This window comes from Oryctolagus cuniculus, chromosome 6 (genome assembly GCF_964237555.1).
Source record: "Oryctolagus cuniculus chromosome 6, mOryCun1.1, whole genome shotgun sequence".
Taxonomy (NCBI): domain Eukaryota; kingdom Metazoa; phylum Chordata; class Mammalia; order Lagomorpha; family Leporidae; genus Oryctolagus; species Oryctolagus cuniculus.
Window position 1 is genome coordinate 149,248,242 of NC_091437.1, and position 15,997 is coordinate 149,264,238.

Sequence of the window (15,997 nt, forward strand, 5' to 3'; positions counted from 1 at the left end):
TTTAGATTCTGAGTCCTCAAGAGAAAAATGACACAAAGTAGTGGTTTCCAAAGTGGGATGAGAAGGAACACCAGGTGGAAACTTTGACGTTTAATTTCACCTTTAATTTCTATTTCTGTGTGCCTTCCCTTAGGATGTCCCTAAGGATGGTGATGACAGGAACAGCAGCAAGTACTGCCCCTGCTGAGCTAAGGAAGGGCCAGGAGCTGATCTAAAGGGCTTCACGTGTTTGAACTCAGCTGAATTCTCACCGCAACACCAGGGGATGAATACCATTGTTGGCATCTGTGTAGGTTTATGACTGACAACGGAGAGAGACTTGCTTAAATCACTTTTTGCTGTTAGGACTCCTTGGTCAAACCCAACACTGCTCTAGTCTTTAGTCTCCCTACTTGTACAGGTGCCTGAGTTTCTGTGGGCACCCCTGCTACCTCTGCCAACACCCCCAACCTCTGCACTAGCCCCCCCTTCTGCATAGGCTCCCCTCCACTCTGTAGCTGTGCCCCCATGTCTCTAAGTGTCCTGGCTTCTGGGGGCACCTGAACCCTGCAGAATCTGAATGCTTAATAATAATCAGAGGCCGGTACCGTGGCTCACTAGGCTAATCCTCCGCCTTGCGGCGCCGGCACACCGGGTTCTAGTCCCGGTCGAGGCACCGGATTCTGTCCCGGTTGCCCCTCTTCCAGGCCAGCTCTCTGCTGTGGCCCGGGAGTGCAGTGGAGGATGGCCCAAGTCCCTGGGCCCTGCACCCCATGGGAGACCAGGAGAAGTACCTGGTCCTGCCATCAGATCAGCGCGGTGCGCCGGCCACAACACGCCGGCCGTGCCGGCCATTGGAGGATGAACCAACGGCAAAGGAAGACCTTTCTTTCTGTCTCTCTCTCTCTCACTGTCCACTCTGCCTGTCAAAAAAAAAAAAAAAAAAATCAGAGATTGACGAGGCGAATGCAGAGGAATGCAGACTTTCTCCTCTAAAATCGCCAGCAGCCTGAAGGACCCACCCAGTGCCCCAGAGTGAAGGCCCTGTCCGTTCTCCTCATCTGCAGTCATCTCGCTAAAAGTCATTTTCAGACACTCTGCTGACTCTGCTGCTGCCGTAGAGGCTGGCCTCCTCCCCCTATCCCGGGTGCCACCGATTTTAAGACCCTGGTGGCTGAGGCCACCCTCCACCTCCGCCACCAAGCGTGTGTCGCACTAAATGCATGCAAGGTCACTGCGGCCGAGGAACCTGCGCGGAGGGCCAGGCCGCTCAGACTCTTCGTGATTCACCAGGGGCTTGGCAACAGCACGCCCTTAATTTAAGGCGTCGGGTTTAAATTTGAACCACTGTGCCGTATTTCAGCTTTTCATTTGCCAAACCGCCAGTCAACTTAAACTGAAACATGTTTTTTGGAAAATGCGTTTAGGGGTAGTAGGAATGCAGTAATTTGCTGGAAGCATTCAGCCGGACTGAGGGTGGTGAGGCTGGAGAAAGTAAGAACGTGCGTGGGTCCTGGGTGGACATGTTCTTTGCTTGCAGAAGGGTTGCAAGCTTCTGTTTGTCCCTTCTCATCCAGCAGCACATGGGGTCAGTTTACAGAGTCAGGAAACTGGTGTCAGGTTCCCCATGACCTCCCAGGGCTCAGGATGGCAGCTATGGTTACCAAAGAGCTGGTCTTGTCCTCATCCACAGAGGAGTGAGAATGGCGGGTCAAAGGCCATCCTGGCACTAACGCTGTCTCCTGTGAGTGTGTGTGTGTGTGTGTGTGTGCGCATGTGCAGCCAGATATGTCAGTGACTATGAAAGAGGGCAGGCTTCCCTCTGTGTCTGCCATCCCAGCAACGTGGTGGAGGGGAAGACAGCACTGGACCAGGAGTCAGAGAACCACGCGTAGGTCCTGCTTTTATTCCGCACTCCTCCCTGGCTGGGTGACCCTGCACAAATCACTCAGTTCCTTGGCCTCTGCTTCTTCATCTTTTTTTTTGACAGGCAGAGTGGACAGTGAGAGAGAGAGAGAGAGAGAGAGAGAGAGAGAGAGAGAGAGAAAAGGTCTTCCTTTGCCCTTGGTTCACCCTCCAATGGTCGCCGCGGCCGCCGTGTTGCGGCCGGCGCACCGCGCTGATCCGATGGCAGGAGCCAGGTACTTCTCCTGGTCTCCCATGGGGTGCAGGGCCCAGGGACTTGGGCCATCCTCCACTGCACTCCCTGGCCATAGCAGAGAGCTGGCCTGGAAGAGGGGCAACTGGGACAGAATCCGGTGCCCCGACTGGGACTAGAACCTGGTGTGCCGGCGCCGCAAGGCGGAGGATTAGCCTAGTGAGCCGCGGTGCCGGCTTGCCTTTCAAATAAACTTCACCGCTCCTTGGTACTTTTCAAATTCTGCCTCATGGCATCATGGCAGTAACTTGTTTTAATGCCTATTTCTCAAATCACCAAACATATTGGAGAGCAGAGGCCAGTAATTTTTTTTCTGCAAATGGCTAGAGTATATGTTCCAGATTTGCTGGCTGTAGGGTCTCTGTCGCTCAAATCTGAGCACAGACAATATCTAATGATTGAATATGGTTGTGTTCCAATAAAACCTCATGAGAGTGAAACCTGGGTTTATGAAAATTTCATGGGTCACAAAATATACTTCTTTCAATTCCTTTAAACATTGAGGAAATGCACACATCATCCCTAGCTTGTGGTCCAAACAGAAGCAGATGGTAAACTGTTCTGATGTGAGGGCCAGCAGTTTTCTGAGTCCTGCTCAAGCCAGGATCGAATCTATCTCCTCTTTCTATTTCACCAGTGGCAGGGCCTGGTGAAAATCAGACTTTGGGGTAATACAAGTTTGGATTCAAGCTGCATCCCTACTTCACGTTATACTCAGCAATAACATATATTTAATCTGCTGGTTCCATGCCATATTTCATGGGTACAGCTCATGGATCTTCTCCCAGTAATGCAATTGTTGTCCTTTGTCTCACTGGGGAACAGGAGCAGTTGACTGGGTAAATGTTGGTTTGAGCCTGACGGGGCGGGGGGAGGGAGCACACAAGGATCTGAAAACTGCACAACTATTCTAAGTGCTTTCAAAGTCCCGCTGTGAACAGGCAAGTCTTTGCCCTGACTGTATCTGGCCTACAGATTGAGATTCAACCATGCGGGAAAGATGGCTGCACATGTTCAAATCCCCCTTGCTGAGAAATCAGTGAGAATGTATTTTGAAATTTATATAACATTTCCCTGTCCATTACCTTTATTAACATATTATATTCTCCATTCTCACAAAAATGCTTAGATACAAGTATGACTATCCTAGCGTTTTAGTTTAAGTGATAAAATGATTGATTTGCAGAAATATCCTAGCTATGCATTTTGAACTTTGAGCCAGAATGTAGGAGGGGCTACCCTCTCTTCCATCACTGAATTTGTGATGGATCACAGCACACACTCCAGAGGTCGCATTTAGAATTTAATGCTTCCGTGTGTCTTTTTTAAAAACTTATTATGCAAAATAGAACATTTGGGCTCCAAAGTAGTTTCTGAGCTGGTTCACAAATTTGAAAACTCATTGGCGTCACCTGGCAGATATTTTCGAAGCAGCAATGCCCTGGCACCACCTTCAGTGAATTAAATTAGGAGCACTATAGTCCCTGCGAGCCAATGAGCTTTGCGGGTGGTTCAGCATGCAGCTGGCGCTAGTGGGTGATGGCCTCTGAAACTTGCTTCCACTTGGCTCGATGCTAGAGGCCCACTCGGCCCTGTGGCCTCACTGTGCTCTGGGGAATCAGCACCCACCTCCTCCCACCCCACAGCTGGCTCAGCACAAAGCCTCTGGTCCCAAAGTCTAGGATAAACTGTTTTTGCCAATGACCTTCCACAAAGAGGTAAGTGACTGCTTCTAAAGCCTTAAAACCATTCATTAAAACACATAGCTAACATGGCACTGCCATTGAGAGAGGGCAGGGGAGGAAGCAGGAACAAAGAGTGTAGCTGGAAGCCAGTTAAGATGACAAACACAGGCCCTAGGAAAAACCTTTCCAATTTATAGGAAAAAAAATTCGGGTTCCAAGAATTCCATGAAATTCTCACACTAACTGATAAAGACAACTTGGAGATGGCAGTGTGGGCCATCTCTTTTGTGACCTTGGATGTCACTTTGTGGGTAGGTGACAGCCAGCAGGAACATACAATTGAAAAAGAAATTGTTTTTAGCTTAAAAAGTGTACTTGGCCTTTAAAGGCTTTAAGCTTTTTTTTTTTTTTTTCTTTTTCTCCTCTTTCCCCAAAGGGCCATCAACACTGGTTAGCTCCTTAATGAAACCAAGCAATCACTGTAGCATCAAAACACCACTAGGTCAAAGTCAAAAGCTGGGGGAGAATTTACTGGCAGGCTTCCTTGCAGGGTTGGTTTAAGGATAAGAAGAGTATCTGAGAAGTGTAGCACGCTCCTAAGAAGGAAAACCTCAACACACAGCGCCTATCATTAGCATGCTTTAAGTTCTTCGTAAAAATAACATATTATTTCTCAAATGACAGTGAAGGGGGAAAAATGCTCCTTCCCCAAATCGACTCTTCCCAGTATTTCTGAACTCGACAATTTGCACAGCATTTGACAGTTTCTCCAGCTTTAACACTGTGCAAGAGAAAGTGCTCGTGATGCACCACACAAGCCGATTCCGCCAGACACAAGTTCTCCGCACCCAGCGGCTGAGTCTCACAGCTGCCCTGTGAAGCGGAGCTGAGTCCTTCATACAGAGTGGGAACCCAGGTCTCAGGCGGAAGGAGCTTGAAGTCAGACAAGCTGGGAGCTGACCCCTGGCCATTTTTCTCTATCCCCTCTCCTCACACAGACTTTATTGTAGTGGTTAAGAGCACAGACTCCCTCCCAAATGGCAAACCCTGAATTTGCCACTTTGGGATCCCGTGGGACAAGTCCTTTTACCTTGCTGAACCTACTGCCATCTGTTTGCATGGGGATGATAGAAGTTAACTATACTTCATGGGATACTGACAGGCTGCAAGATGTAAATGTGAAGTAAGTTTCCAGTGTTATGATCTTTGTTCCTTTGCTTTATCTCTCCGTGGGAGAAAAAGTAGGTAGCAAGGACGACCATCTGAAAACTGACCATTTGGCTGAACAGTTCACAATGAGACAGCAGATGTAGGCCTTCCCCTAACACCTAGAAGATGGAAACTAGTCATATTCTTAGCAACAGAAGTTTCCAGATCTTCCTGGGCCCATTTCCAGCCCCCGTGGATTAGTTTTCAGGCACCAAGAGGACTAGGTGACCTCCTTAAGCTGGCAGAGCCGCGCTGAATGACATGAACATTTCACCCAAGGAGGTCTCTTATTTTCAGTCTCTTTGGATTGGAAGGAGGGCTTAGCTGGAGCAGACAGAAGCGCTCATGTGTCCTGGGCTCAGCTCACAGCTTCCAACCTGCTTCTTGCAGGCCTGGGTTTGCATCAGGCTGGCTTGGAAGGCCAAGCCTGCATCTGCCCAGAGGGCAGGTGAATGATCAGGCCCCAAGGGGGTTTGAATGTCATCATTCTGGCTGAGCCTTTGTAATCATCTGACTCAGTGACACAGCAATGACAAGCCCAGTACCGCAAGGATAAAGAAAACCCAAACCAGACCAACCAACAACCACAGGGGAAAATTCCCTCCTGCTTTTGCAGCCTAAATCCCGAGTGTTAGCTGCTACCTCCCAGGTTGAGTCCTGACAAAAATGGACAAGGGTGCTCCGGAGGAAAATCAACAACAAACCGTTAAAACGAATCAATAACTTGCAAGAGCTGGTTAAGTTTACTTGCTTTGCTACTTTCTTCATTCATATTTTTCTAAAGCTCATTAAACTTTTTTTTCCCAAAATAATTTTTAAAATGGAAAGTGACAGACCCAAATCAATAGTTGGGAGCTTTAGGTAGACAGGAAGGAAGCCGAATATTATTATCACAGGGGAGTGGGGGTAGAAGGGAGTCCCAGGAAAGAAGCCCAAGCTGCTCTGAACGGATCTAGTCCTGTGGCCTAAACCAAGAATGCCTGGGGGTTACCCAGAGTCAGGGGAAGCAGGACAAGAAGTGGAAGCCACCCGGGGTGCAGGAGGTTTTGAAAACAAGCTGAAGTGCTAACCTTAGGGGCTCACTTCCTGCCACCCCCTCACTGCTGCAGCCAGAGCCTGTGCGGCCTTCGACACATTGATCTAGGGGCTGGGGGGAGAGGGCGCAGGCTCAGAGGGGCTGGGAGTGACTGCACTGCTGAGCCGCAACGGTGGTCTCTGTCTCTCGGGGTCCATCTCATGGACGTCCCAACGGGACCTGCCTAAGAACTTGAAGTGCATCGCCAAGAGGGAGGTCCAGCACTCTATCTTCTGTCTGCCTCAAAATTCTCAGGGGTCCTAAAAGGTGATTTTTTTCTGGGGGGGGGGGGGGTGGAGGACGACGTTGGGACAATCAAAAGAGATGATTCAACCAGATGGCTTTGGGACTCACCCGGACGACGTAGTTAAATCTTCTGGAATCCAGGATGGCTGTTGAAAAGTCCAGTCTGTTGAAAGCTTCCCCCAAAGTGCAGTATCCATGGCGCTGCGTGTGAAAACAGGTGCACAGGGTTACTCCTGCCACAAGGAGGTCATTCTCTACAGCAACCCAGCTGGACTCCCCCAAGCAAGCCTGATGCCCGGCTTACGTAATCTGGCCTTGGCTCTTGTTTTTGCACCCATAATCCCTGTGAGGCATCCAAGTGCGTATACAACTGGGCGATGCCTTAGTCAGCGACTCCTGTTCAGGACTTGCAGTATTTGGGAGCTTGTTCTCTGCACACACTAGTGTGAGAAAATCCCAAGTCGCTGCTTATCCAGGAGGGAGTGCAAGCTGGATGTGTGATGGGCGAGATCCTGATGGCTGGGGCCTGTTCTGTACCCCACCTGCCTCAGCTGTGGCACCGCCTTGCCTGGCACGGCTCATGCTGCTCTCACGGTGATCATCAGAACCATTCTGAAGGCCTCATGACAAAGCAAATGTTTTCAGTGCACAAGGAACCAGGAGCATAGAGTCCCAGTTCTGTTCCAAGTGTCTGGGTGGTCTTGGGTGCACCACTGACCCCCTCTGGGCCTCAAATCCCAGAGGGAACTGGATGTTCTCAGAGGTCCTTGGCAGTGAGGGAAAATCTATGACACTGCCTTGCAGCCTAGTTGCATGAGCAAATACCCAAGTAATACAAAATGTCTGTAAAACAGTTTTATCAAGTACGCTACGAATGTACAACTTTTATATATCTGCTAAGAAACCAAGTGTGGGGGCCGGTGTTTTGGTGCAGCAGGTTAAGCCGCTGCCTGTAGCCCTGGCATCCCATGTGGGTCTTGCTTTGAACCCGGCTGCTCTGCTTCTGATCCAGCTTCTTGCTAATGTGCATGGGAAAGCAGCAGAGGATGGCCCAAGTGCTTGGGTCCCTGCACCCACGTGGGAGACCAAAGGAGGCTCCTGGCTCCCATTGGCCCAGCCCAGGCCATTGCAGCTATTTGGCGAGTGAACCTATGGATGGAAGAATCTCTCTCTCTCTCTCCTCCTCTCTGTAACTCTTTCAAAACAAACAAACAACAAAAACATGTGGCTATAATAATGTCTTCTACACCACTGCTGAGGACTGAAGACCTCTGCTCTACTTAGGGATTAGCCCTTCTAAAGGGCTGAACCTTAATGAAGTTGAAGTTGGAGGTCTCAGAAGACAAAGGGAGGAAATATCCTGAGATCAAAGCCAGGACTTTGTAATCACACAGTGGAGAAGGGCATAATCCTTTCTGCAGGGCACTTTTTTTTTTTTTTAAGATTTATTTTATTTATTTGAAAGAGTTACAGAGAGAGGTAGAGATAGAGAGAGGTCTTCCATCTGTTGTTTCACTCCCCAGATGGCCGCTACGGCTGGAGCTGTGCCAATCCGAAGCCAGGAGCTTCTTCGGGGTCTCCCACATGGGTGCAGGGGCCTAAGGACTTGGGCCATCTTCTACTGCTTTCCCAGGCCATAGCTGAGAGCTGGATGGGAAGAGGAGCAGCCGAGACTAGAACCAGCGCCCATATGGGATGCCGGCGCTTCAGGCCAGGGCTTTAACCCGCTGTGCCACAGCACCAGTCCCTCTGCAGAGCACTTTCATATGCATGATTTTACTCCTGCCTGGGGAGTCTACCTGGTGACTTTTGCCTCTCTCTCTCTCTGTAGCCCTAAATTCTGATGTTGGCAAGACAGCAAGCTGCTAGCCACCCCACCTGTAGCCGAGAAGACAGTCATGACTGGCGGCAATGTTAGGCCCAGTTTCCCTCTTCCCCATCAGGAAGGCATCATGATAAGCATAACTTTAATTAAAGCGTGGGTGCTCACCTCTTTAGTACTTCCTTTGTGAACATAGATCCATTTTTCTTGGTGGAAATCTATAGACAAAACAACACAGCTTTAAAATTTGTTACATGTCTGAGAATTTAGACACGCCTCTTCATTTACTCTAAAGCTTACACAGTTCTGATAGAAATGCAAAGCTCTACTGATAATCCAAGAGGATGCAGATACTGAAGTTCTGCAGGATATGGACACTGAAGCTATACGTTGCTTTGTCGGAAGTGCTCCAAAGTCTTTGATGGCCAGGTTTAGTATAATAACAAAGCTCAAAGAAAAACAAACAAACAGGCTAACACCCAAGTCCAAGCTTGTTTTAAGTGCCAAACCTAAAACTTAAACAAGGCCATAAAAAAGCAGAAACAAAACAGATTAAGACGAAGAAACCATCATGCAATATGATGATCGAACTAAAATAACCTATAATTCCTGCTTATTAATAGAACCTTACGTGCTCTGTTGATACTTGCATTCAGCATAATACTAGTAATATTTATACAAGGAAAGATGGAAAATATCTCTTTCCAAAGCCTCCAAACAGTTCAGAATGAAAGCACACTCTGGAATTGATTTAGCTGAGCACATCACTGTATAATCACTATATTACCCGTGTCAAATGCAAGGGGCAAGCAGGAGCAAAACACCCCAACTAGCAAATGACTCACAAACAAGACTATAAAGAACACGTAATCTCGCTTGCAAAACGCACAGCCAGGTTTCTATGTGCAAAGATCGGGGTATCCTCTGTCAGTGGCACAGTAAACATTAAGGCGATGTCTGCCCCAGGGGGCGGGAGGTTGGCACCTCACAAGCCAATCAGAACTAACTTCAGACAGCTTTCTTCTGACCTCCAAGGCAAATGGCTTACACTGAGTTTTGGTTTTGCTGTTCATGATGTCCTTCTTTCTCTTCTTGGCTGCAACATCGTAGTTGAGGCTGTTGAAAAGGTTCTCCTTGTTGTACACCTCCTTGGTGCAGTAACTGTGAGAAACAGGAGACAGCAGAGGGTGAGACGGAGCAGCGAGGCTTCGCGAGGAGCGGCTTCTATAAATAGCTTACTGGGTTATAAAACGCACAAACATACACGCTTCTCAAAAAAACCAAAACAATGAAAGAATCACCCAGATGAAGTCTGTACAGGCGGAGACTTCTCTTTTTCAGCATGACATGTTGTCACATTTGTGGAAAGCAGGACTGGGGGCTTTTTATTTCTTTTGAATTCGCTAACAGTGCCTGCCATTGTAGTTTGATGCACAGCCCTGTACTTCTTCAGATAAGAACAACACTAGGGACTGCAGTATTACTTAAGCGAAAATGATGAATGGGGGTGGGGGGGCTGGGTGATTGCTGGTGTCACTGTAATATACAATGCCTTCATTTTGCAAAAGCATCTTTTAAAAAAACAGCTTTATTTTGAGAGAATTCACATACTGTACAGTTCACCCATTTAAAGCGTGCCTGAGCTGCTTTTGACTAGCAGGCTTCTGTCATTATTTAAAAACATGATCACATTTACCAAAAGCTGACTTTCAAACTTCACTTCTAGTAGATGTGGAGTGTCCAGTGCTAGCTGTTGCGGCTTCACATAGCTCTCTGACTAACGCGAGGCATCGTGCTGTGAGTCCCAACTGAAATGCGGTAAATTCAGACCTCACAGAATTGCCAGGCTGAAAGGACACAGAATTGAGTGTGCCTGTCCAATTCCCAAGGCACTGGAGGGTGGGCAGGTGTGTATTTCCCTCAGTAGGTGAGCTATGGTTTTGGGATGGTTGATGAGTTCTCTCTGTACTATACGATGTAACTTCAAAGGACATATCTGAATGATCCCCTCAGAGATACAGAAAACATGCCAAGCTATAAAGAGAAGATAGGTCACCACGTCCTTTAACCCCCACGAGGTGCTTAAGGCAGGATTTACTCCGCCAACTGCTGAAGCATAAATTGGATGGAGCTTTTCGTTTTTCTGCCTTTAATTTTCTGAGCTCTTCTGCTGGACTGAAAAGGTGATTTTATTTTTCTCTTTCCTGGACATAATATCTGTAGGGTAAAATGAGGTACTCTTGCATCCCTCTAGGCCATTGGCATTGGATGAAAAAAAATGAGAGTTTGAAGCAATTTCCAGTATACTTTTGTGGCAATGGCCTCTCAAGTTGCATTTCGGTTGGTATAATCAGTATCTTGCTAAAATGTCGTATTGATTCAGCACCAATATACTCAGAGTTGCTTTTCTGGCCCTGTGGGGGCAAGCTTGATGGGTAATCAATCACTTGTTAGTCTTCCCTCTAAAGACATGCTTAGTGCCATTTATTAAGTTTCCTAATATCTCAGTCTTCTCGTGTTCATTCAGGGAGAGAGGATATTTTTAGGCTTCAGATAGGATACGTCCTCTCTCCAAGGCTCTTTCTCAAGCAAGCCAAGGGTGAGTGTTGTGGGCCAGCCTTTGTGTAACATGTGAGTGTGTGTTTGTTGACTTGCATGACTGTCGCGGTACAAAATGCCTGACCAGTTGGTTATCTGCTCCAAGGTCAGCAGGAAGAGAGGGGGCAGGACAAAGAACGGAACAGAACCTCGAGTCCCCGAGGCTGACTTAAGAAATGTCAAAGCCAAGGCAAAGAGAACAAGATGGAAGCAAGATCACCTGAATGCCCGTGACGCACCAACGCTTTCATAAAGAAAAGTGAGAACACTCTGTGTGCAAAATGACCACACTTTGAAAGAAGCTCCCCTCTGCCAGACAACCACCACCTTCAGTGTACCTTCTACACACAGAGCCATCAAATGACGCTGCCTCGTTTTCGGTCTCAACCTTTGCCCCTCCAAGATGCTGCAGAAAACCTGCAGTGACCATACCTCAGACATCTGGAATATTTATATCTCATCATAGTCTTTTCTCACTAAAAGCACCCTCTCTAGAGGAATTCAAGCCCTTGCTTTTCCAGAAGAAGCTACCATAACCTGTTTTAAAGACTCTTTGCCAAAGAAGAACTTTACACAACAGATGAGGGTCTCTCACTGTGGAATGTAGGAAAGTTCATCCAAAGAGAACCCTTTCCATTTTTGTTTGGTGTTAGGTTTTGAATTCTGGAGTAGGCCTGAAAGAAGGGCTCTGGGGTTTATTTATGTTGCCCGCATCTCTATTTTTCTTTTAAGCAATAGCATATTCAGTTCAAGGCTGCTCTGAGAGTTCAATCTGTCCATTTCAAGGAAATGAAAAGCCAAAGGAAAATTGCAACTGAAATTTTTAACAAGAAAAACCACCACCGTTTAGGAATTGCAGAATTTATTATTTTTGTGAAAAGAAGCAAAACCATCTCAACAAGGCTGCTTTCGTCAGTGAACTTGATAATGCCAGCACGTTGCTATTTTGTAGTCAGTTCTTACTAATCTTGATTTTTATAGGCGTAAGCCTAGAATGAGCCCTTATCCGGACCCTACACCACCATCAAACTCATACCAACACACTTTAAGACTACTTCTGAAAAGGAGGAAACATTTCAAAATAAGGCCATAAATATAACCATGGCTGCAGATGAAGGAGGAATAAAAAAAAAATGAAGCCCATTTTTCATTTCATTTGCATTTAAGAAAGCTGTGTCCTGCCCCCAAAGCAATTAGTTGTAGTAATAGACACTTGATTACGCCCAGTGAGATTTCAATGCTGATTTGCTCTGATGTGAGTGTGATTCAAAAAGTCTATAGAAAAGTAGAATTAAAAGATAATTTTGGTGCAAGAAATTATAATTCCTGCATATGAGAGATCTTCAAAAAGTTCGTGGAAAATGCTTACTATGGATTAAAATCAAATATGGATTAAATTTTTTGCACCAAAATTACCTTTCAATCCTAGTTTTTTTTTTTCCATGATTAAAAAAAAAAATCCTTTGTATATAAACAGATCCCTTAAACTCACAAGGCTGGTATCTGGATTGCTAAAGGGAAACAAACAACCCAGTATATAAAGCTCTTAGGACAATGCCTGGGACACAGTCAGCACTCATAAAATCTTAACTATGCTTTTTTATCCAGTGCACTAAGGCCAACTTCCTGCTTCCTGGTCCAGCCCTAGCTGTACAGTAAGCCAGTATCTGAGTGGGTTTCCAACTGCAGCAGTATAGGCTTGGAGAAGAGTGCCCAAGGCTCAGAGAGCTTAGGTTACCCATCCTAAGGGGGAAGAGGGGGTGGCTGCTTAGGAGGGTTCTGCCTCGGCCACCACTTCCTTGAAGCATTCCTGGATTATCCCAGTTCATGGTGAGCTCCTTCCTTGAAGTTTTAATCTGTCCCACCAGACTTAACACTTGCTATTCCTCTTCTGTCTTACATAGTTTCACCTCTTTGAGAAGGAGCCAGCCCTGCTCTAAGTGGATCTGAAATCATCCCATGATCTCAGGCCTGGCCACTTGGCTGCGGTGGGATCTGTGGGAGGAGGACAGGACCCTGGACCACAGTCCCGCAGGGTCCAGAAAAGGTGTGCCATGTGGACAGGCCACGGTCAACACCAAGCCAGGCGCCCAGGCTGAGAAGTACCCAGTGCATCTCCATTCCTCTCTGGCTTGGGCAGCTCATGGAGAAGTCTGCCTGCTGTTGTCCTGTTTTGTAGCCCCGCCCCCTTCTCTGTGGGCTAACAGGAGAGCCATTCAGCTGCACCTATGTAGGCAGGCACTCTGCCCAAACCTGACATCACCAAGACGGAAAACAGTGGGGATATTTGAGATTACAAACCCAGACCTCAGAAGGCCCACTGCTTTTAAAAAGTTGGCAGACTTCTCATGCTAAGCAGGGAAGGGATTGTTTACAATGGCTGGGGTGGGGGTGGGGGGATTACCCTGCAAACAAACAGCCAGCTGCTTTGCTGGGAGACTATCAAATGATTCCTCAGCTCTGAGTCAGCGAGGGCCCACAGGTGGTCACCGAATCGGTCACTAGTTTTGACAATGATGATTGATGAGTTTGACAGCTCCAGTTCAGAAGGTGTAAAACAGGAAGAAAGGAGACTCAAGAAAGGAGGACAAAGGGGCAGGCAGCTACCCGATCCATCCCAGCCTCCTCTAAATGTCTGTAGTGCGTTAAGCCTATTTTCAGGTCTTCCAGGCTATGGAGAGGCACTGCCTTTTTTTTTTTTTCCCTAAAGGAGACAGACACCAATTTATCTCCTGGAGCAGGAGCAGGATAAGGGCTAACACCGTGACCAGAGCCTCCAGCTTGCTAGGCCATTGCTGCATCTTTCTGGATGGAATCTGACCCTTCGTTTGGAAATAAAGTACCAGAATGTTGGGTCATCATTGCTTTGGAACAAGCAGGACGGAGGGAAGCTCTACCCCCTTTGTGTTTTGTCCAGGAAGAACAAATTAGGCAGAGTGGGTAACTCCGGGAGTCTCAACTTAGTCTGCAGACAGCAGTTGGTCTTTTTATTTTCCTGCAAATAAATGATCTGATTTTGTACGAATTCTTCACAGACCCCTCCCCCCCTCCTGGGGCCACTTCAAAGCATCTTTCACGTGAAGGTTAATCAGCTCTTGTCTCTCCGGGACAGACCCCAGGATTCAATCATTTGTTTCTGTTCACTGAGAGACAAAGGGAATTTGATACATTAAGAAATCACAAACAAATGGGAGGCTCTGGAAACCAAGCTGGTTTCTTGATGCTCTTCTTAAACTCTACAGCCCTGGCTTCCTGCAAACAAGCACTGGCAACCCTCAATAAATGGGAGCCTGGCCCAGGTACGGAACTCCAGGTAGGGACGCAGAGGCCAGAGAGTTTAGCGGGAGGCAGTGGAAAAAGGAACCCCCGGGGGACTCCAGCTGCACCCATTCCCTCAGGGCCCCTTGCTCGGCCCTCCTTACAGGGACCAAACGGCCGGTCTCAGGAGTCAGCTGCGAAGGTCGGGGCCGGCAGATTCCAGACCACCTAGGTTAGCAGCGAAGCTGAGCACGGAGTTCAGGGACCCCAGACTTCCCCTCTGAACGACAGAGCCCAGGCGAGGGCTCACAGGTGCCAGTGGGGATGCGCGCGGCGCGCTCTACGGAGGGAACAGGTGCAAGCGCTGGCTCTCTCAGAAGCAGAGGGTTTCTGGGTTCCGTCCCCGCCTCCCTTCCCTCCTCCCTGTCTCTGAAGCCCTCAACGTTACCGCCGCTACTCAAGTCCTCCGGGAAGGCGCTGCGGCCCTAGGGACCATCCGGCCACCCCTTCCTGGTTACTCATCCTCTCTGCCTATTCCGCGGTCGCCCAGTGCGTGGGAAGAGCCTGGAGGCGCTCCCAGCTGGACCCGCGTCCAATCCCGACACCCGACTTGTGCCCCCCGGCGCGTGGGCGCTTAGTGCTGGGCGCGCTCCCCGGGGCGGGGAAAGGCGCACCGCCCTCTCGCCTGAAACCTCCCAAACGCGCAAATGGCGCGAGTCCGGGGGCCCCCTACAGCTGTGTGCTTGTTAGGGCGTCTGGGGACACGATTCCCGATTGTCGTCAGATTCTCAGAGGGATCGGGGTTCTGTTAGGAGTCGTGTCCACTTGGAGACCTTGACCTTGTCCAGGAAGAGAAACCAAGTTCCCCGTCTCCCGTCCTCTGGTGACCTCTGCAGACATCCTTGACACTCGTTTCCCCTGGGCAGGGCCCCCTCTTCATGCAGACCTGCCTGGCCCCCGTTCATCTGTCCCCGCCGCCTCCCAGTCCAGCCCAGCCCAGCCCAGCCCAGGTCGGTTCGCGGCGCTGGAAGTTGGCAGCGGGTCGCCTCACCTGCTGAGGTCGCTCACCAAGCTGCCGCTCTTCTCATCCAGGAAGCGCTTCCAGCCGTCGGCCGTCTTCACCCAGCTCTGACCGGGGGACCGCCAGTCCTGCCCGAGGAATGGCATGGCACCGAGAGCTTACGCGACCAACGCACGGGACGGGGCTGGCGGCCTCGGGCCGAGGCTCAGGGAACTGGGCCCGCGACGGGGCAGGTGCGGGGGATTGGCGCGGAGGGCTGCGGGCTGGGGTCGCGCCGCGGCAAGTCTGCGCTCGTGGGCTGCTAGCGCCGGCACTGGCGAGGGTGGCTGGGCGTCGCGCTCTGCGAGTGCTGCGCTCCTGGGCCGGCCGCACTATTTATCGCGGGCCGCTGGCCCCGGCTCTTTGTTGCCGGAAGAGCCGCCTGCCCTGGGCCCAGCCCCCCCGGCCCCGAGGCCACGTGGCTTTGTTTATGGGCTCGGCTTGTTTTCCGAGGCGCCCGCGGCTCCGCTCGCCTCGCGGTTGCACAACCGCGCGCCCGTGGAAACTCGAAGCGGCGCTGCCAGGCCAGCCTGCCCGCCGCCCCCGGCCCCTGGCAGCGGCGCGCGCCCTCCCCGCCCCCAGGGCACAGCTGCCGCGGCCGGAGAGAGAGCGAGGCCCGCGGCCTTGGGAGCTGGCGCCCCCGAGCTCCCGGGCCGGCTAGGTGCTGAGACGAGGCCCGCGGGGCGTCCAGGTCACTCGGCGCGGGCGAGGGACCGGGGCCAGCTTCCCTCGCGCCCCCGAGCCGTCACGATCAGGCTGCGCGCTCAGATCAGCCCTTGGGGGGCGCCCGCGGAGCGGGGGGCGGGCTTCGGCGCTGCTGGGGGGCGGGTAAAGGGGCGCAGCTTCGAGGTCTCACAGCTTGGACGCTTCCAGGGCGCCAGGGTTGGAGTTGGGGCAGAACCCGCAG

At 49.9% G+C, this 15,997-nt stretch overlaps 2 protein-coding genes and 1 long non-coding RNA gene across 9 annotated transcripts in view; 2 read left to right on the forward strand and 1 right to left on the reverse strand.

Moving 5' to 3' along the window:
* The window catches only part of NTAQ1 (N-terminal glutamine amidase 1), a 116,554-nt gene extending 116,223 nt beyond the window's left edge, over positions 1-331 (forward strand). The window contains exon 7 of the mRNA XM_070075463.1: positions 134-331. Coding sequence (XP_069931564.1) covers positions 134-187 — 54 coding nt within the window. The 3' untranslated portion in view covers positions 188-331. The remainder of the gene's footprint in view (positions 1-133) is intronic.
* The window catches only part of FBXO32 (F-box protein 32), a 38,146-nt gene extending 22,923 nt beyond the window's left edge, over positions 1-15,223 (reverse strand). For both annotated transcript variants that reach the window (XR_011389317.1, XM_002710762.5), the window contains exons 1-4: positions 15,082-15,223; positions 9,223-9,335; positions 8,343-8,392; positions 6,461-6,553 (exon numbers count right to left, since the gene is read on the reverse strand). Coding sequence is in view for 1 of the 2 variants with exons in the window: in XM_002710762.5 (XP_002710808.1) it covers positions 6,461-6,553; positions 8,343-8,392; positions 9,223-9,335; positions 15,082-15,197 (372 nt within the window). In the remaining variant the exon portion in view is untranslated. The remainder of the gene's footprint in view (positions 1-6,460; positions 6,554-8,342; positions 8,393-9,222; positions 9,336-15,081) is intronic.
* LOC103348125 (uncharacterized) overlaps positions 15,084-15,997 on the forward strand; it is a 221,776-nt gene continuing 220,862 nt past the window's right edge. For all 6 annotated transcript variants that reach the window (XR_011389319.1, XR_011389322.1, XR_011389320.1 and 3 more), the window contains exon 1: positions 15,084-15,284. This is a non-coding gene — a long non-coding RNA (uncharacterized lncRNA). The remainder of the gene's footprint in view (positions 15,285-15,997) is intronic.